A 20008-nucleotide genomic window follows, 5' to 3' on the forward strand; every position below is an offset into this window, starting at 1 on the left:
ATATTTATAAACGTTCCTTCTATCATTCGAAAATTATGAATGAAGTCTGTGTCAGTGAAGCCGCTAACATCACTATCCCACCACTCCGGACTCTGACTCCGCATCCATATACTCCATTGTACAAACATAGCAGCCATTGCACCACAAAAGGCCTTAGCAAAAAACCTGGGTCTCCTCTTTTTTAATCTTCTACTTAAAAGTATTTGACTGTAATGGTGCTGACTTCGGTTGTAGAGAAACTTTTTCAGTGCCACACACATGCCGATACGAGATGCCTCCATATTTACTTCCGTAAACACAGTGCATGCTGCGTGGCCACGTATTACATTAGGACCTCTTTTGCGCATGCGGGTCACTTGAGGGTCGCATTCAGTTCATACTGAGAACTGATAGAAGTCGCATTTAATTTGTGATATGAATGAGCACACAGAAAAACGGATTTCACAAAAAATCCGAATTGTGCATTAAGATCTGCTGTCTGAACGTAGCCTCATTCCTCCCTACCAAGTCTCCCGCTGCTGTGAAGGTCATTTACCTTTTCCCTACCTACTGAAATGACACTGACAAAAGTTGAATGTCTGGTGTACAGTTTTGTTCTGCGATAATAACAGAGCTGCAGTATCGTGCATTAATATACAGACATACTCCACCTCCCTGTGTTTGCGTTTACCTGTTACTTCAGTATTGCAGTCCAGTCAGAAGGGGGTCCCGAAGCCATCAATGGTGAGATCGGAGTTGTGGTCCTGTTCGGTGAGCCGTGTCTCAGTGAAAGCCATGATACAACAGCCCTTAAAATCCTTTTGGACATGAACTTTTCCCTGAAGCTTGTTTCCTTTATTCCTTAAAACATAAAAGCTCAAAAGCCGGAATGCCAAACTCCTTACTGCCAGTCGCTGCATGTGCATGTGCCCATCAATTATGTGAGATATCAGTGCTGCAAAGAAGTAACGTTTTGTAGTTGTAGTTTGTGTAGGGGTTCGTACCTGAAACTGGAGGTTGCATAGTGCCAGTGCAGGGGATACAGAGTAATGATCTGGAGCGATGATGAAAGTGTAATTGAACCTATTGTGAGTTGTTGTATCATTAAAATGACCTTATAAATATAGTTTGAAGGCTGAAAAACTCTGAAATGTTGCATTAAAACACTCTATTAAGACACAATTAGAACAGCAATTTGTACAATGTGTACTAGGCAATATATTATTAATACAATAATTAAAGAAATATACATAATGCCTCTAAATATACCACAGTGAACTGTTAATGTCAGCACACACAATCATTTTACCTCTAGTTTCATGTGTTTCAAGTTGTGTTATTCATTTTTCATCTCGGTTAAAGCTGCAGTACTTGATCATTTTTAGTGTCATTGTGCAAAACTTCATTTCTCTTTCAGCATATTGTAATTCAAGTGGTCTGTGAGGACATGAAACTTCCTCATCTACTTTTTAATTGTCTTTGTAGGCTGTGGAAAATGTTCCATGGCACAGGGTGCAGAGGTCACAGGGGTTTTCAGACAGGTAGGGAGGTTAATGCATGATTGACAGCTGTAATTACTGATCAGATTCTATTGCTGTACCCCATGTCTCAAAATGTGTATGGATTCGCTTTTCCATAAACAGAATGAAACAGAATTTATATATATATATATATATATATATATATATATATATATATATATATATATATATATATATATATATATATATATATACATAAAAACAGGATTTATATTTAGTCTTTTAATTTGGACTTAGACAGTGGTGTAATGGTCCCTGGAGAAGTGGGTATACTCTCAATTTTTGCCCGTTTTTTTTTTTTTTTAAGTAGTCCAGAAAAACGTCATTTTAGAAACAGTGACATGTAAGAATACTATATTTAGTTTACCCAGAAATCCATCAGTAGTATTTGCTCACTGTTATAAAATTATAATGACTTCATCAGGAGTAGTTTGTAGGTTTTACTGGTCACACAAGCAGCTGCATGAATGGAAATGTATTCAACATGAGGCAAACATAGGATAATGTTAGCCTTTCATAATGTTAGCCTACTCACATAGTTGAACTATTGGCGACAAAATCTCTTCTAAATGTCCAGTCATATGGACAGTAGTTAAAAACAGTGACTCATTCTGAAACCACCCTAAAATTATCTCAGAATTATGTATTCCATGAAAGTAGGTTCTCTCAATATGTGTCACTCATTTGAAAGACATTTATTCTGCCTTTCTTGTTCGCATTTCCAATAATTGCACATCTTTCAACGAGACGTGCAGTGACCTGTCAATCAGCTGGGGTGGCACTGGTATCTGAGGTGGCCAATCAGGTTCCAGAGGTGGCTAGGGCTGGTTAGCAATATTGTCTTCAGCATGACCTGCCCTGCTCTGCCTCTGATTGGCTCATCAGTCCTCATGCCTAAAGTTAACCAATCTAATCAGTGAAGGTACCAAGTACTAGCCAATTAGAGGTAGAGTAGGGCGGGTCATGGCTTCACCATCCTAAGGGAAAACATGGGCAATTTGGCTCGAAGGTATTACTGAATGGTGCGCATTAGGGGAATGTAGAAGTGGGTGTACGCAATGCTGACTGAAAAATAAGTAGGTATACTCTGTATACTGCCATATACCCTGGACTATACCACTGGACTGAGAGGAGAAAGCTGCAGACGGAAGGTGTGTATTTTCATATTCTAATGTTTTTTTTAAATTATAATGCTGTGTTTAAAGCTGAAATAGAGGCCAATTTTTATACTTATGTTTTGGGTCACTAATCTAGAAATGAGCTGTTTTCCACTATTCAGTATTCTTGGTACAGCATGGCACTGTACTAAACTTACTTGCAGAGTGCTTCACTTTTTAAAGGCCCCTAATGGTCCATTTGGGTGAAGTGGTAAGACATACAGAGGGACCTAATGAGCAGTGGGGGTCCTCCCTGGTGTCCTTGGGTAATTGAGGCTCTTTCTGTCTCTGTTAATTGTTGGAGTTTAGTGAGGGTGTGCCTAATGACCCTCCACCCTTGCTATCATTAATCTCAGGCCCCTCACAACTACTCATTATGCATCTCATCTGTTGCCAAGTGCCCGTCTGGAACTCTTTGTGTGGACGGAGGATGATGTGTTACCTCTGTCAGTGTTATGTAAACCAAGGAGGATGTGGTTGCCATAACCAAATGAAACCAAAATCAAACTGCTGTCCTGGCATGGTCCATTAGACACTGCTGAACAGTGATGTAAAGGACACTGTGAGCGAGGACTGCTGGAGCTAGAACAGAGCAGGTACAGGTCAGCGTCCTGGAGCGAGGGCAGATGGTAAAAAGATAGTAATGGACTGGCTTCACTTAGTGGCCTGAACCACTGGTGCTGTATTTGTATCTGTGTCTGTCTGTCCTGTTAACCCATAAAGACCCAGTTCTACTGTTGTGGCAGTTCCCAAATCCATTTTTTTCCTCTATTTAACCCTTCTTAAGTGATTTATCCCCATTTATTGTAATATTATCCTCTGTATTTGCATTTTTTCTGTCAAAATCAGGTATTTTCCATATTTAACTTGCTGATCATGTAGATGTTCATAAAAGCCCAGATTTAAATTGATGGATTTTGTATAAAAAAACAGAAAACTGATCATCATTAATTGAACATAAACCCAGTGTGTCCATCCACTGTCATTGATCCAACACCATGAGTTTTTCTGGTGAATCAATGCTGTAGAAGATGACGGTGTTTCCATGTTCACTACGGAACCTCTGAACGTCCAAATGGGTCATATCTGATGACCATGAAAAGATGACAAACTGCATTTTACACCAATTATTTACATGTATCAGTAGGTTTAGTGGATCAACAGGTATTAAACACTTTATATCAGTAGATACTTTTGGTCACTGGTGGCTGTTTGGATCTTTATGGGTTAAATATTTCATTGCAATTCTCTCTCAAACTAAGAGAAGCAGAAATTTCCAACTGAATATCTCCAACATAGTAAACATGCCCTGTGAGGCGCCCACCCCCTTTATGTTACACATTATAAATTCCAACTCTCCAGTCCAGCCGGCCTCGTCTTTACCAGTGGGGGCCCTAATCACTCCCTCCACCCTGTTTCCTCTCTCTGTGTCGCTGCCTTTCTTTATCTGTGTTTTTTCCCCTTCTGTACTTTGCTTGTCTGTTGTTCCCCTGTTGTTACTTTCTGCTCCCCTGCATTTGGCAAAAGGCAATGTGGTGATGTCACTTTTCAGCATTTACTATTCCCAGATTTCCTGGTCTCTGGAGTACAAATGGAAGTAAAGTGCACGGCCAGAAACACAAGGATGCTTAAATTGGGTTGGACAGCATATTTTGATGAAGCTGTTTATACAGCTGGACTTCATTGGAAGCAAGACAGTGGGTGGATACGGGGTCTGTTAGGGTACAGGGTTGGGCCCGGCTGATCTGGTGTCATACTTTACACTTGAATGAAAACTGCAAGAAGGATACAGACTCGGGAACATTTGGGCAATGTTTACAGGCATTATTTGCACAGTTTTCTTGTATTCGTCTCTAATTTTAACCTATAAAAACCCAGTTCTACTGTTGCCTCAGGTCCCAAATGAATTGTTCTCTCTATTTAACCTTTCTGAAGTGATTTATCACTTTATAATACCATCCTCTGTATTTTGCATTTTTTCAGTCAAAGTCAGGTATTTTCCAGTATTTAATTTGCTGATCATGTAGATGTTCATAAAGGCTCAGATTAAAGTTGATGGTATTTATATGAAAAACAGAAAACTGAAGAGAAACTGACTTTTTCAGTAAAGTCTATCATTAACCCAAGTGTGTCCATCCACTGTCATTTATTAAACTCCACAGGTTTTACTGGTGAATCAGTTGTAGAAGACGACAGTGTTTCCACGTTCACTACGGAGCCTCTGAACGTACAAACGGGTCATATCTGATGACCATGAAAAGACAACAAACTGTATTTTACACCAGTTATTTACATGTACTAATAGGATTATTGGATCAACAGATATTAAGCTTTTTATATCAGTGGATGGTTTTGGTCATCGGTGGCTTTTTAGGTCTTTATGGGCTCATATGAAAACCTTTCCTGTGAACTGAAATAGAAGTATGTTTATCTCACTCAAGCACAGAGCAGTTTATGACATCATTCACTTTGATTTTTAGATTCTGGGTTGAGCAACAAATGTTTTCTCAGTTTCTTTTCAAATGATGCAAGAACCTCCTACAGCATATTTTCAAAATGACAAGCCCCAGGACTGCACAAATATAGACACACTCACTCATGTTACTCTTTATTCATTCCTGTTTTATGGGTACTTCTATATTTTAATGGACAATAAACAAATTTTTACCTCAGCATACTTAGTTTGTGGGTTTTTTTGGATCTTTCAGGTATTGTAGCTGTGCTGTTTTGCGGCCTGAGCCAAGCAAGATACACCATTCACAATTTATCCTCCGCGGGCAAGACCAGGACTAAGCAGGTAGGTTTCCAGCAGCTGATTGAAGTCTGTTCTACTGTTGTTTTCAAACAGTTTTTGCAGAGCGCTCACTTCCCATTGCCTTTTGATGCCAATGTTTGTGTCTTACGTGCGTGCACAGGCAATCATTAGCTGCTATTAGTGTTCCGGTTGTCCGGTGGGTGTCTGAGTGGGAGGCCAGTCTCCAGCTATCTGCTTAAAAGGCTGAGCACAGACGGAGGCCAGCGCACTGTCATACAGCACGGCAAGCTTCACAGAACAGAAAATAAATCAGAAGTACACACATATAGTCATCTATGCATTTATTATTCATTATCGGTGCCACAGTGCAGCTAACTGTTTATCACAGAAAAGCCTTTTAAATGCCATGCAGTACAGTTAAAGCTTTTCCCTATAAAGTGGATTGGCTATGCAGCAGTCAATGTACGTGCACAGTGCAGTATGTTTACTTGGCTGAATGCCTTTATCTACATTTTTATGATTTATACATGTATATGCAGCTCAAAGGAAAAGACAAAGTGATTTAGCATTTGCAGACACTAGTTGAATAGCTAGCAGGAAGAATATTTTTCTCTGTGGCATCTCTTGTCCTTGTGATATGAATCTTTTAAAGAAAAAGGTGCACTAATTCACTTTGATAGCCTTTTTACTAAGGCTTTAAATCAAAGCTAGTTTAATTGAAAAAAAAAACCAAATTAATAAATCATGACATCTGCTCTAATTTTATCCACATGAAACAGGTTTTTCTAATGTACAAATACTTCATTGAAATTAATGCAGTTTTATGAAGTTAATGACATATTGAACTTTACAGGACTTCATGGGTTTTAATACTCCCCTACTACAAAGTATCCATACTAGAAAGGGCCTTTTAAATCCAGAACGCCATTTTTTATAATCTTGTATGTTTCCAATTATTCAACAAGAAAGTGATTACATGAAAACACATCTACAGATAAATGCAACCTTATTATAGCCTCTAGCTATAGATGTTTGCAGTCGCTTCCTCAAAGGATCAGGGAATAACATCAACACTGGATTTGTCATGTTTGTACAAATCTGAGCCTGTTTACCCGTTTCAGATATGATCCGAGTCCTTCACTTTCACCCCAATACACACACACACACAGACACAGACTTCTTACCATCCACCCTGAAACCCCTCCCCGTCTCGGATGACCTTCTCCCTCATGATCCTCTCAATCCCTTTTATAATTTGCAGCTCTTTGAAGTCTTCAACTTCCTAGGGGAGATTTTCATCTTCAGCTACATGGGATACGTATTGTTGACGTTTCCTCACCATGTCTTCAAAGCTCTCTTCATTTCTGGGACATTTGTATCCTTTTGTAAAACATGATGGGGCATCTTCACTTCCAGCTGTGCAGCCTCTGGATCCCATTCAGACCTCAGAAACTGTAGTGTTTCATCTGCTTGTCCTGTTCATTTCTGTCTTCTCTCTATATTCGGTAAAAATTCTTACATGAACAATTGTCTGACACTTATTTGTTTTTCCTGTTTTCTGTCTTGCCTCTCTGCTGCAGTGCAGTGATTTCCCCAGTCCTTAAAAAAACCTCAGCACTTAAATTGTGCAGGTTTGATCCGGTGAGCTCTGCAAATGCCATTCAGCTAGTCTCCCATGATCACCTTCTCTGCAGATTAAGATGCTGCAGTGCAGCAGCACTCAAAGAAGCATCTATGAAACAGAAATTTAAATAAGTCTTTAATTATTGTTTCTGATGCTTGTTTTCTGTTCTCTAACAAACCTCAGTGGAATCAAGATGTTTGTCTATCTGAAATAAGATCATAGTAGCTTAATTTGATGTGGATTAAACACTCTATCTCTGTTGAAGTTGAAGATTCAATCAGATTTTTTGTCAGTAAGTCAGTGATACAGATTCCTTGTTACTTTGTTTTTTCACTGTTAAATTCAAAGTGCTAATGCATATTGATCTGCCGGCCAGATATAGACTGGAATTTCTAAATGACAAGCCCACAGTTTTCATAATCAGTGACTCTTTTTAAAAGATTTAGTGGGATTTAGGAGGCTCTAATTGCAGAGAGAGGGTATAATAATGATAATTTTCGTTTCAGTGATAATGTATAATCACACTAAAATGAGAATCATGTTTTTCAATAACATGGAATGAGCCATTTCACCTGATGTAGCTCCAAATGGACTCAGTCTTTTTTTTTTTCCATTTTGTAGTGAAAGGCATCCAGTGTCAAAGTAAATTACTTTCACCCTCTACAGTGTTAACCCATAAAGACCCAAACAGCCACCGGTGACCAAAATCATCTACTAATCTTAAACATTTAACACCTGTTGATCCACTAATCCTATCAATACATGTAAATAATTGGTGGAAAGTGCAGATTATTATCTTTTCATTGTCATCAGATATGACCCATTTGGACGTTTAGAGGCTCCATAGTGAATGTGGAAATACTGTCATCTTCTACAACATTGATTCACCAGTAAAACCCATGGAGTTGGATCACTGACAGTGGATGAACACACTTGGTTTATTTTCAGTTAATGATGATATTAGAAGTTATAGAAGATATAGAAATAATATGGAAATAATAGAAGATAATGAAGTTACATTTTCTTTAATTAGTTTGTGTTTCTGATATAATAACCCTCAACTTTGATTTGAGCTTCAATGAACATATACATGATCAGTGAATTAAATATAGGAAAATGCCTGTTTTTTACTGAAAGTACACCAAGTAAAGAAGATAAAATTATAACAAGTCATCCCAGGCACAAAAAACCCAGCCCCTCGCACATATTTCGCCCATTATTAGTATAATGGGAAGGTTTTAAAAATTCATTAAAAATTGTAACTTTGACCTACTTTTCCCAAAATGTAATGACATCTATTCTGGATCACTGGCAATCTATAAACCCCATTTGATATGAATTCAACCAATAGTTTTGCTGCTAGAATGTTTACGATGAAACAAACAAAACAAGCCAAAAACAATACCCCTCGCCTCCCCTTCGAGGGGTGGGGTAATAAATGGTGATAAATCACTACAGAAATGTTAAATGTGGAGAAAAATCCATTTGGGGAGTAACACAAAAGTAGCACCGGGTCTTTATGGGTTAATATCCCCTAAAGCGTCTGGAACAGACAAAACACTAGCTTTAAAAAAAGGACTACTGTGTTTTTGCAGCCACTATAGGAATGGACTGGTGTTGTATTATGTTAGTTTGCAACTTCACCATTCGATATCACTGCATATTATACACAGAATCATAGACTTTATATAATTGTTGGACAAAGGGATTGTGACGTCACATATTGGTTTATAAAGTGCTGTTTTGAAGCTAGTAGTTGATGTTTCATTTATCACAGTGTTTTTTTTGGAGCCAAAAGTGACCACATTTGGACAAAGGTAACAGTTGGCGTCAGAGGTGAGTTAATGCTAAGCAATAACTCCATGACTCTGTCAACTTCATCAAGCACTACATGACAAAGTAATTGCACAGTCTTGTTAGTGGAGCCCACAGTGTAGCTGTCTGTCAGGAAGAAATGTGTTTTAATATATAAACCAAAACTCCCAAGGATCAACTTGGCAGGCGAGCTGGCTGTCATACAGACCTGTCAATCAAAGCCAGACACAGCAGATATCAATGTCATCTATCCGAGATCTCATCAACAGAGGAAAGATTTAAAGACTGACCACTAGATTAATTATTAATGGTAGCAGAAAATAATAATAATAAAACTGGTAACACTGGAATGACTCGAGATCAGGAGGTTTTTGGAGGTATCCTAGTAAGATAATTCTTTATTGGTGTGATTTTGGAGCTGAGGTTCTTGCCCCTTTTATTGAACCTTTATTTAATTTCTAAACTGTTGTTGATATTCAATAAGAAACTGAATATCTTTGGGATTAAAGGAGTGATATTTTGCTTTTTTAAAGGGAATTATGCATTTTAAAACATTTCCCTGTGGTCTACATAAACTATAAATGCTCTGCTTGGGTCTGAATTCTTCATTAATTCCACTCCACAGGTCCATCTTCAACCCTATTTCTGAGTAATGACACCAGAAAGGTAGTTTTGAGCGCTGGCCCTTTAAATGCAAATGCACCACAACACCCCATCCCCTCCAGGTTGTTGACTGTGCTTCATGTTCCGTTCAGCCACTTATGTTCATTAATACAACCAACAACTGAACATTTTAGGTAATCAGCTTGAAGTTTGGACATATTTTCAGTATGGACTACAACAGCTGCTGCTGACTAACAATTATGGCGAACTCAGAGGAATGTTTGTCGGAAGTCTTGACCTTATATGTGCAAATGTCATGATGTAACGACTTATAAAACATAAATTAAGAAGGAATTAAAACAGGTTGTAGAAATCTACTCGATTTTTGCCAGAATGAATGTAAAAATAGCTTTGCAGCACCTGGAGGGTTCAAATTCAAACTTTATGAACCATTATGGTCCCCAAATACACAAATCAATGTACCAAAGACTAATAAAAGTGGGTTTAGCAAAATATAACTTATGTAAGACTCTTGGACACTTGTCTGCTCTTTTGTTTTTTGTTTTTGTTTTTTTTTTTGTGGCCAAAACAAGCAATTTTAGGACATCACTGTAGGATTTTAGAAGCACTGTGTATTTGTAGCATGTAGACAAAATGGATAACAAGGAAAAGATGATTATAGAGATGAAAATACAGCGCCAGTGTTGCTCGATTGTAGTCAGACAGGTGAAAAAGCAAGGCAGCCATTTGAAAAGCAAATGAAATGTATTTTCCTTTATAGACAGAAACCCATTAAAAAACACTCTTTAGTGTCTCCCTAGAGTCTCTGTGCACCAGCAGCACCTCCGATACATGTTCTGTTATCAAAAAGCCATCAGTTCCTTAATGATACTCATTACATGTTAAAGTTTACTGTCATAACAGATGTTTGATATTCACAGCTGTTGTTGTAGCTGTCAGCTCTGTATCTCCAAAAGGGGAACAAAGGGGGGAGTTATGTGCTTCTGGCTAACCATTTTACAATTGTCCTTGCCTGAGAGCTAAGAGCTGGCATGGCCATAGCGTACGCCTGAGGAGAGACTCTAGTGGCTGCACTCCAAGGAGATGTTCTTTCACAGTCCAGTGCCCAGATGGCCAGCAATTATTATTACAATCCATCTTCCACCATAGGGTCAAAAGAGCTCCAAAAAAAAAAGAGTCAACTGAGCAGATTCTTTTTCCAATGCTCTTATACTCAGTGTCAAGGGCTGCCAGTGAGGAAATGTTTGACTTGAGCGCTGAGCTTGTTTAGCTTTGTCCTTATTGTACATCCATAAGAAAAGCCTAGAGTGACAAAATGTTGGCGAAAACCATGCCTCCAGTTCTGAACGATGACCCGGATGTGCAAACAGGAATAAGTAGAGGTGGAACTCCTCTTGTACGGCACTAAAAGTGTCTATAAAAATGAAATAACCCCAGTGATTTCGCCCTGTTAATCGTTCTTTGGTTACGCAGTAGATTTTAATCGCTGTAGCTTGCAGCCTTTGCCAATGACAAAGGAGATGGGCTTTATTGGAGATGAGACTGAGATGAAAGTGTTTAATTACCTCCATTCAAATAGCTCAGAGGCTTTTGATATAGAGAAATGACTGCTTTTGGGAGCAGGATATTGCTTTTGAAAATCCATAGGGTGCATGCGATGTAATATTGACTGCAGGGTGTAAGGACGCTCTGTTTTAGTAATAGCCCTGTCAGAATAAGGTCCCCTGCTTAAGATATTGCTCCCTTTATTTATTCCAGGCATCGTTTTCTAAAATACTAAAGCAGTGATACCTGTCTGCGCACCTGTCGTTTCATATACAGTTTTGGGTTTTTTTTTTTTGTTAACGGAAAGTAGCTATCTCGTCTGATCCCCTCCGGCTCTGTCTTCTGTGGTTTATAGCCTTGACTTAGGTGCTTCTAATATAAACCTACCTAAGGATTTGGGGCTGCAGTTAGGCTCATATGAGGTTTTGAGGTTATATTGGGTTGCAGTGACTTCTAAAAGTATGACAAAAGATGATAAATTGTATCCAGGGTGGCAGATACATCTATGATTTGATATCCTCTCACTAACTGCTGCCCAGGACACTTAGCATTCAGTCCCATCCTATGTGAAACATCAAAGTGTGTGTGGAGGGCAGAGACAGCTGGCAGAGCCTGATTGGCTTCATGCCTCGGCATGGTGCCACACCGCTGTGTTTGCATCCTAAACAGGAAAAATCTCACATCTTTTTTTTAAAATTTTTTTTATTTTTATGTTTGAACGTGCAGTATAGATATACAGTTGCAGAAAAAAATACTAGACCAGCAAAAGTCATCAAAAACAACGGATGCAATCAAGCACTGACTCCTGCGTGTATCATGTGACTAAAGCAGACAGAAAAGAAAACATAGAATGCCTAAAAGCACTTTTTGTCAGCACAATGCCATAGCTATTGATGTAAGAACTGAAGTGATTTTGGGTATTATCAAGAAAATATGGAAAATGGCTAGATATCAGCTCTTAAATTAAACTCTTATGAGCTAGTTTTGTTATCGTATTTGTCCAAACAAATGTACCTTTAGTTGTACCAGGCATTAAAATGAACAAGAAATTGAAGAATACAAGGATGGTCTAATAATTTTTTCTATGACTGTAAATGTATGTCCTTATTCTCTTTAACAGTTTGAATGCATTCTTTTGTGTTTAATATATGATCTACATGTATTATCACTTCAACCAAACAGGAAGTTTCAATCATATTCCAATTTTAAGGCCTGAGGAAATCAAAGTATGTAGTGTTTCAGTCAGAAAAATGAAAAAAAAAAAGCAACAAAAAGCCACGAGTTGAGAATCCTCGCCCTACAGTTCGTTGCACTTCCTGTTAAAACAACAGCACATCCTGATTTACAGGCCTACTTAGCCCTATGAATGTGTCTCAGCCTTACATGTTTTTCTTAATTAACACTTAATGCACACAGCTCTCTGTCTTCATATCAAGGGCGCTGCATATCTACCCATTGTCTTTCCTGCTGAACTTAGGCCGTACAACCAAGATTCCTTGCTCCTTTCAGCACTTTATGATGTTTTCAGGTAAGATATTCAGCGATGACAAAACCTGTTTATACATTATTGTGTTTTATGTTTATTTACAGTAACATTTTCTATTTCAGGGACCTTGTAGAAAAATGTGTCGCCCACATTCCTGACTGTAGTCGTGATGCATGTTGGATTTGTGTTTGAGTAATTGTTAATTCTGCACGAAGCTGAAAACCTTTGCTCTGATTTATCCTATGAAAGCTCTTTAATTATAACATTTCTATTCATTGCCGGCGGCTAATGGCATCAGTGAGAATGCTGCAGGAATCTGGAGGACTTGTCAGCCTGTGTGTGCAGACACCAGTGGATTCGTTCTCAAGCCCTATAATATATTCACTACCCCTGTTACAAAGGAGTCTGTGCATTTATCGGCTTTGTCCAGGGCGTAGATATTTTTAGCCAGTTTTTCTATTTGTGTGTGAGTATTTTGGGAGTTAGAGTAAATAAATCATCGCTTCACTTTAGTTTCCAAGACTAATGGTTGAACCTCTGAATGGTTTGATGATGCAGGAGAAAGGGATGTTTGATGTGAAGTGATGTGGGGTATAGTGCAGCAGCAGCAGCAGCAGCAGCAGCAGCATGTTTCTCTGCTTGCCTGACCCACTTTACCTCTTACATAAGATGGTTTCTTTGTAAAAAGCCCTTGTCTTGCTATTTTTCAAAACTCCCCTACCACCACCATCACCTCCCCCATCTGTTTCTCGTGGCAGTAAAGGATTTGCTCTGGGAATTGTTTTGGCTTTAAGCATTATGTCACCGCTGTACAGTAAGCTAAAAGTTTGTTTTAGGGCTATTTGCTGGTCAGCAACTGGTCTATGATTGTTTCTTGATGAGAGTCAGGGTGGACAGCTTCATAAACTGGGGAGCTCTAAGTTCCTTCTTTAAAATAATTGGTTGTTCTGGTGACTAGTGGTTTGATGGATGGCAGTAATCGCCCGGAGGATGCCAGAAAGTTTGCTCACATGTGTTTTCTCCGCCTTCAGGTTTAAGGGGGGTTGTGGCCTTTAGTCTGGCTGTAAGAGACACGTCCACTGAAGTGAGGCGTACCATCCTCACCACCACGCTGCTGCTGGTCGGCTTCACCATCTGGGCGCTGGGTATGGCCACTGAACCCATGCTGCGCTGTCTGGACATCAGGTTAGCGCTAACAACGTCAGTATGATGCAAGTCAAAGCTCTCATTCTGTCTCCCCATCTGTCTTCTTTCTATCATTTTTGACACACAGACGGACAGCACTTAATTAGACTCTCACAATAAGAATTCAGCTGACTTAATATGCATGCCTTTGTAAAGTATTTCTGTGACTGTTTGGATTCGTCCTCCCTTTGCTACTTCAGCCTTTCACAGCCACTTAACTGCGTGTGTGTCGACTCTGGCTCTGCCCTCCATTAGCGACTTGCACAGCTGGTGTACTGGGCGAAGCAGGTCTACAGGTCCCTGGAAACATGTTACAGAGAAGATAACATTAAAATGCAGCTTGTCATGCAGTGCACAAACACAAAAACAAACAATATAATGAGAACAAATAGTACACCCAAAGAATTTTAAAACACACCACATGTATTCTGCAGGTAAAAACAATCTGAGGCCAAAAGGTCTGGATGAAAATCTTTAAAACAGCAAACTGTTCGGCTCTGTTCCACTCCAGTGTTTTTGTGCTCAATGCAAAATACAGTTTGACGTCTGACCCGGAACCTCAAACTCATCATTTGAGCCGATGGTTCGTTCTGACCGCTCTAGAGCAGCATCTGGTCCTTTTTGTTTAGAAGCATGACTAAACAAGATCACATCACTGTCAGGAAAGATGCCACGGCTGACGCAAGCAGAGATGAAGATGCTGCTCCTGAACGTCTTTATTCCAGCTTGTGCATCTCCAACGATGGTTCAGTGCAACCACACGTCACTGATCGACCAAGACCAGGTCAAGTGTTCGGTCTGACGTATAATAATCCATACCTCAGGTCGACATCAGGCGCTCGTGTCCGTCCATGAGGAGCAGGATTCTGACAGTTATTGATGCTAACATGACCCGTACTTGTAATTGATGCAACGTCATAAACTCTTATTTATTTCTCGTGTGATAATGGAATCAAGTCACTAACACTGAATTACTGCAGAAACAAGATGCACACCCTCTTACGGTTTCCAAGTTTCTGTCCAACAACTATGGAAAAAAAAAGATCTGGTGTGTTTTTAAACTTCGTTAGCATACATGGTATTTTTTTCTTTTTAAGTCTATCTATGATTCAAGGTCAGTGGGCGATAATAACTAAGGAGTGAAGAAGAGGCGTGAAGAGCGCAAGGCAATAATTAGATATTTATGTTATTAAAGGGTAATCTATGGCCCAGATCACAGTGGTGTAATTGACTCCCACAGACTGTCGAAGCAGTACTTTTGAATCATGGCGTCCACTGACTTGTGTGTGCATGGTGTTCATGTCTGCAAGTAAAGCTATTATGCCTCTAAGAAGCCAGAAATAAAAATCAAATGTTCCCCTTTTCTCGAAGCAAGACTACAAAATAACTAATAATTACTAGTAATAGAAAGAAAAGGGATTGAACATTTAAGATGGAATTATGGATAACTTTACACAAAGTAAATATATAAAACATGTTCAATATATCTAAAAGTGACAGGTTTGGACATTAAAATACCCCCCCCCCCCACAACACAATAACAGTGAAGCAATTTGTGTTGTGTGAAGCCAAACCTGGAGCTGCTCTGTTGTTAATGAATTGCAGATTGGCTTTGGTAATTCAATCTGCTGAGTTGTTTGTTTGAGCTTTTACAGCCAAATAAGCTTCATTTAATTTTAATGCTTAAGTTTATGAACCAGACAAAGAACCAATATCTCAGTAAAAACATGTCTCTTCCTCAGTGTTAGTGACCAATGGACATTTGACTGTATTGATATGTGCATTATTTATTTATTTATTTATTTATTTTAGATCTTGTTTTCACTAACTCTAGTATAGTCACCGGGTGTGAGATTGAGTTAAAATTAGAAGAAAAAAACACACAAATGAATCCAGTTGAAACCTTTACTGTCAAATGTGTGAATTATGGAGAGAGCTTTTTGTTTATTTGGATGTGACTGACAGTAGGAACACGTTATCATTAGATAATTCAGCAAAAAACAGCCTTTTGTCTAGCAATAATATGTTCTGTTTTTAGTCATAAAAGCTTACTTTTCCTTCATTTCCTTTTTACAGACATAATGGTACCCACTCTGTTGCAAGGTTTATTTTTAAACAATTCAGCAGAAGCCATAATTAACGTATTTGCAACATTTTTTTCTCAATAAGATGTTTACTTGGCCAAGAAAAAATAATATTCCTCTAGTAGGAATGCGTACCTGCTTACACTGGTACAAGTATGTTTACATTGTCTGCACTATTGCATTTGCACATCTTTATACTACTTCTATATTTTAAAAATTCTACCCTTTCATACAGTGTAACTCTAATTTGCACATATTTTCAATTGTACACTATTTCATATTTTATATTTTTAATACATGTCTGTATCTTTCGTGTTGTTTAGATGTAAGTGCACTATCACTGGCAGAGCCCACCTGCAATTTCATTGTACAACTGGCATCATATTCTATTCTATTCTATTCTATTCTATAGTTCTGCTTACAGGTAGCCATGCATACCCCATTAAAAATAATGTTTTTTTTTTGGTTGCAGATGTTCAACTCAGCTCCCTTGCTTTGTTCCTTGTGGAGAGTTTGGATTTTGTACACTTGCTCATATCTATAAACCTGTTGGTATCGTCTGTCATAATGGTTAATATCAGGTGTGTCTCACATTCTGACCAGAAATGTGGATTTTTCTTTGGAGCATCTATCTCTACCAGAGAGGATCTTGGTCTTTACTTCAGCTGACTGTAAACTCTAGTGATGGGCGGATTGATACTAAAATATCTATATCTCCGATACCAGATCTTTACACTCTAGAATCGATTCACAAATCAAAATATCGCTACTTTTGATACTTGGGTCATTTGAGGTAATGTATATCAGGAACACAGTGGAAAGTAGCTAAACTATTGGGATCTTATCCAAATGATACACAATTGGTGGAAACTACTTCTTCTGCCTGGGTAAGTGTGTGCTGCATCAGGCTTTGTTCCATGTTAATATGTTCATGTAACATGAATTAATATGCAAGTTTTCATTTTTATAGTAGTTCTTAATTAAACAATAATTACTCTCATGAAGTTCATGATCTGAAATACACTTTTTTTTTCTTCCAGACATTAAGTGTATTTGTACAAAGTATCGGTATCGGATCTGTATTGCCGATACCAGCCAGAATTTTACTCAGTATCAGATTGGAAAGGAAATCTGTGGTATCAAACATCACTAGTAAACATCAGTTGTGATACACAGCTTGCAGTAAAATACACAAATTAGATTCATTTTCTGAATGTGCTTTGTACATATCCAAAGAATCCTCATAAAACTGGAACAATATCGACATATCCTGCACTTCTTAATTGGAAAAAGCGTGATTTGATAAAAGGTCTAATTCAGAATATCTGAACAAAATATGTTGTTTACATGACATCAGTCAAATTTAGAATAGTGTCAAATTTGTGCATGTAAACATGTTCACTTCAGTCACTTGGACTTACATTAACCATTGAACAGATCTCTTGTTTCCTTAAAATCTTTGAAACCTAATACTTCACACTGTGGACCAGGTGGAATAATTTCGTTTTCAGATACATTGGTCTTTTTATTCCTATTTATATTGTATAGTAGTATAGTATATTATTTTATAGTATTCAAAAGCCTGACCAGGGATAAAGACTGCAAATTAGCTGAAGCTAGACATCTTATATGCATCACATTTTCCCGTTGGTGGCAATACTGTATGTATCATCCCTGTTAAATAAACATTAGATAAAATAAAAATAAATGTACACATCAATAATCACTTTTGATTAGGTGCATTTATTATACTGAGTCCCATTTTGATTATCTTTCTAGAATAAGTCACAATTGTCACAATCGTTTCATGAGAAGAGGTGAAAATCTTTTATTACAATTTTATGGGCAACAGTATGTTTTCTATCAAAATAGAAATACTCAAACTGAGTCACTGTTTCCTGTCACCGCTGTGCAAATGTACAAACTGACCCTTTTTTGGTGCATCCACACACATGATTACCCTGTGATAGCTGCTATCTTGAGAACAAATTTCCCAAAGTGGAAACAAAAGACACTTGACTGCCTTTTTGCCCATCTTTTTCTTTTCTTTTGATGCAGTTGCAGGTCTTTTGAGATAGCTATAGGGGGAATAAAGAGTAATTTCACATTGAGTACAACTTTCAAAGACTCTACTGAAAAACCATTTCAGCGATGGAATGGAACTTAAATTTGCTTCAGGTGAAGAGATGTAATGTATTATTCACTGAAATGAAGTCTTTCAAAGGTCTTACTTTTCCCTTCTGTTCATACAGTCAGATGAGGAGAGGGAGGTGGAGGGGGGGAGAGATTGGAAGGGAGGAAAACAGAGGTATTCTCTCAAACATGACAACCCTGAAGGCTTGATGCAAAGCACTGTGGTGGGCTCTAGAGATTAAAGAGTGCCCACAGAGGTAGCAAGCAGGAGAAGGAAATGTGTAGAGGAAGGCAGTTGCTTCTTTCCACAGGTACACAAATGCTCAGACAGGATGGCCGTGTGCAATGAAACTAAAATATAACTCCCTGGCTGCAAGAAAAATGAGAAAACATAGTCAGTAATGCCTCCAGTGCAGGGTGAGCTCAGAGCCATAGAGAGAGAGAGAGAGTTGTGACACGCTTTGATGTCGCTGCTCCGGTGATCACGTGGTTCATGTAAGCCTCAATAGTTCAAACTAAACCGTGCGCTGTCATGTTCTTCTATGGGACAGACAGCAGCAAGTGCTTTATTGCATGGTAAATATCAAAATAAACCACACAGGTGTATTTCTAATCGTTGTTGCACTACTGTTTTTATGTTTGTGTCAGTCATGTTTTTGAGTAGTGAGGTTGACCACTGAAAGGACTACATTTAGCAAACGTTGGGCTACTTACTATTTAAAATGATACCTCCCTTGTGTGTGAGTAGCTTGACATACCCTAATCATGAGCTTAAATCCACCACTGAAACCCTTGGCATGCCCTGATCACAAGCTCACTGCTTCTTGACTTAGAGCAGTGTTTTTCAACCTTGGGGTCAGAACCCAACATGGGGTCGCCTGGAATTCAAATGGGGTTGCCTGAAATTTCGAGTAATTGATAAAAAAAAAAACCCAAAAAACAAAAACGCACTTATTAAAAATATATGGTGAGTTGAGAGAGACAATCACCATACATAAAAGACATGGCAAACTGTGAAGCTGAAACTGAAGCACTGTGGTACTGTTTATGTGTCAAATGTTCATTGTGGTCAGTTTCAGATGCTGCAGTTCTTTCATAATTCATAGTTTGAGTTATTTTTTGTTCAGTATTAATTGTCAGCCTTGTAAATCCAAGCTGGACTGACTCTACATATCCTGATCAAGGAAAATAAAATCTCTGACTTTGTGCAGTAATCTACACCTGGCTTTTCTGCCTCCGTCCATAATAATATATATTATATAGACTAAATGTCGTCTAAAATTAACATTTATTTGCAACATAGTATAGCAAACTATTACATGATCAAAAACAAATTAATTTTAGAAAAAAAAAAAGTCTGTTTTGAATGTCTGGGATCACCAGAAATTTGTGATGTTAAAATGGGGTCATGAGCCAAATTACTAGAAATTTCAGGTGACCCCAAGGTTGAAAAACACTGGGTTAAGATGTACCTAATTTAGTGTTAAAGGGGATATTTCCATATTTATCATCACCACCTGGTGGTCAGTTTGGTTTACCATTAAACTTGTCTTCTGTCTTTTTATACTGTGATATTCTATAGTATCTCAGGTTCAAAACACATCATCTTTTTACTAAATAAATTTGAGAATTTTACCTGTTATCATCTGGGGTCATGGCTTATCATTGAAGGGTGATAGTGGGTTCTGAATCCAAACCAGCTGAGAACCACTGCTTCAGAGTACAATTAAAAATCTTTAGGTAGAGAAGTGTGATTGGAATTAAAACCGTATGAGAAGTGAAAAAACCTTGCTCAGCTTCAGTCCAGACATTATCCTTCATTCCATTAGACAAAATGTGCTTTCAAAGCCTAGAATGTTTGCCTCTCATATTCTTGCCAATTTTTCCCATCCCTCTCTATTTCAGTTTCAATTTCAAGGTGCATTATTGCCCACAAAGTTTCATCATGCCACCGCAAAATAAAGTGATTATTGCACAATTGATGGTAATTATTAATATATCAGAAAACAACAAACCATGAAACTGTAGAAATGTCAGCTTTATTTTTTCCCCTGACTCTTATTTTTACCTCTGCGTCATC

The 20008-nt window shown here is 38.2% G+C and overlaps 1 protein-coding gene across 1 annotated transcript in view; it reads left to right on the plus strand.

Annotated features, from left to right (window-relative positions):
• LOC115411705 (sodium/hydrogen exchanger 9-like) overlaps positions 1–20008 on the plus strand; it is a 128504-nt gene that overhangs the window by 52029 nt on the left and 56467 nt on the right. The window contains exons 9-12 of the mRNA XM_030123922.1: positions 5386–5474; positions 6694–6807; positions 12457–12568; positions 13558–13711. Of these exons, the coding sequence (XP_029979782.1) occupies positions 5386–5474; positions 6694–6807; positions 12457–12568; positions 13558–13711 (469 nt within the window). The remainder of the gene's footprint in view (positions 1–5385; positions 5475–6693; positions 6808–12456; positions 12569–13557; positions 13712–20008) is intronic.

The sequence above is a fragment of the Sphaeramia orbicularis genome, chromosome 20 (assembly GCF_902148855.1).
Source record: "Sphaeramia orbicularis chromosome 20, fSphaOr1.1, whole genome shotgun sequence".
Taxonomy (NCBI): domain Eukaryota; kingdom Metazoa; phylum Chordata; class Actinopteri; order Kurtiformes; family Apogonidae; genus Sphaeramia; species Sphaeramia orbicularis.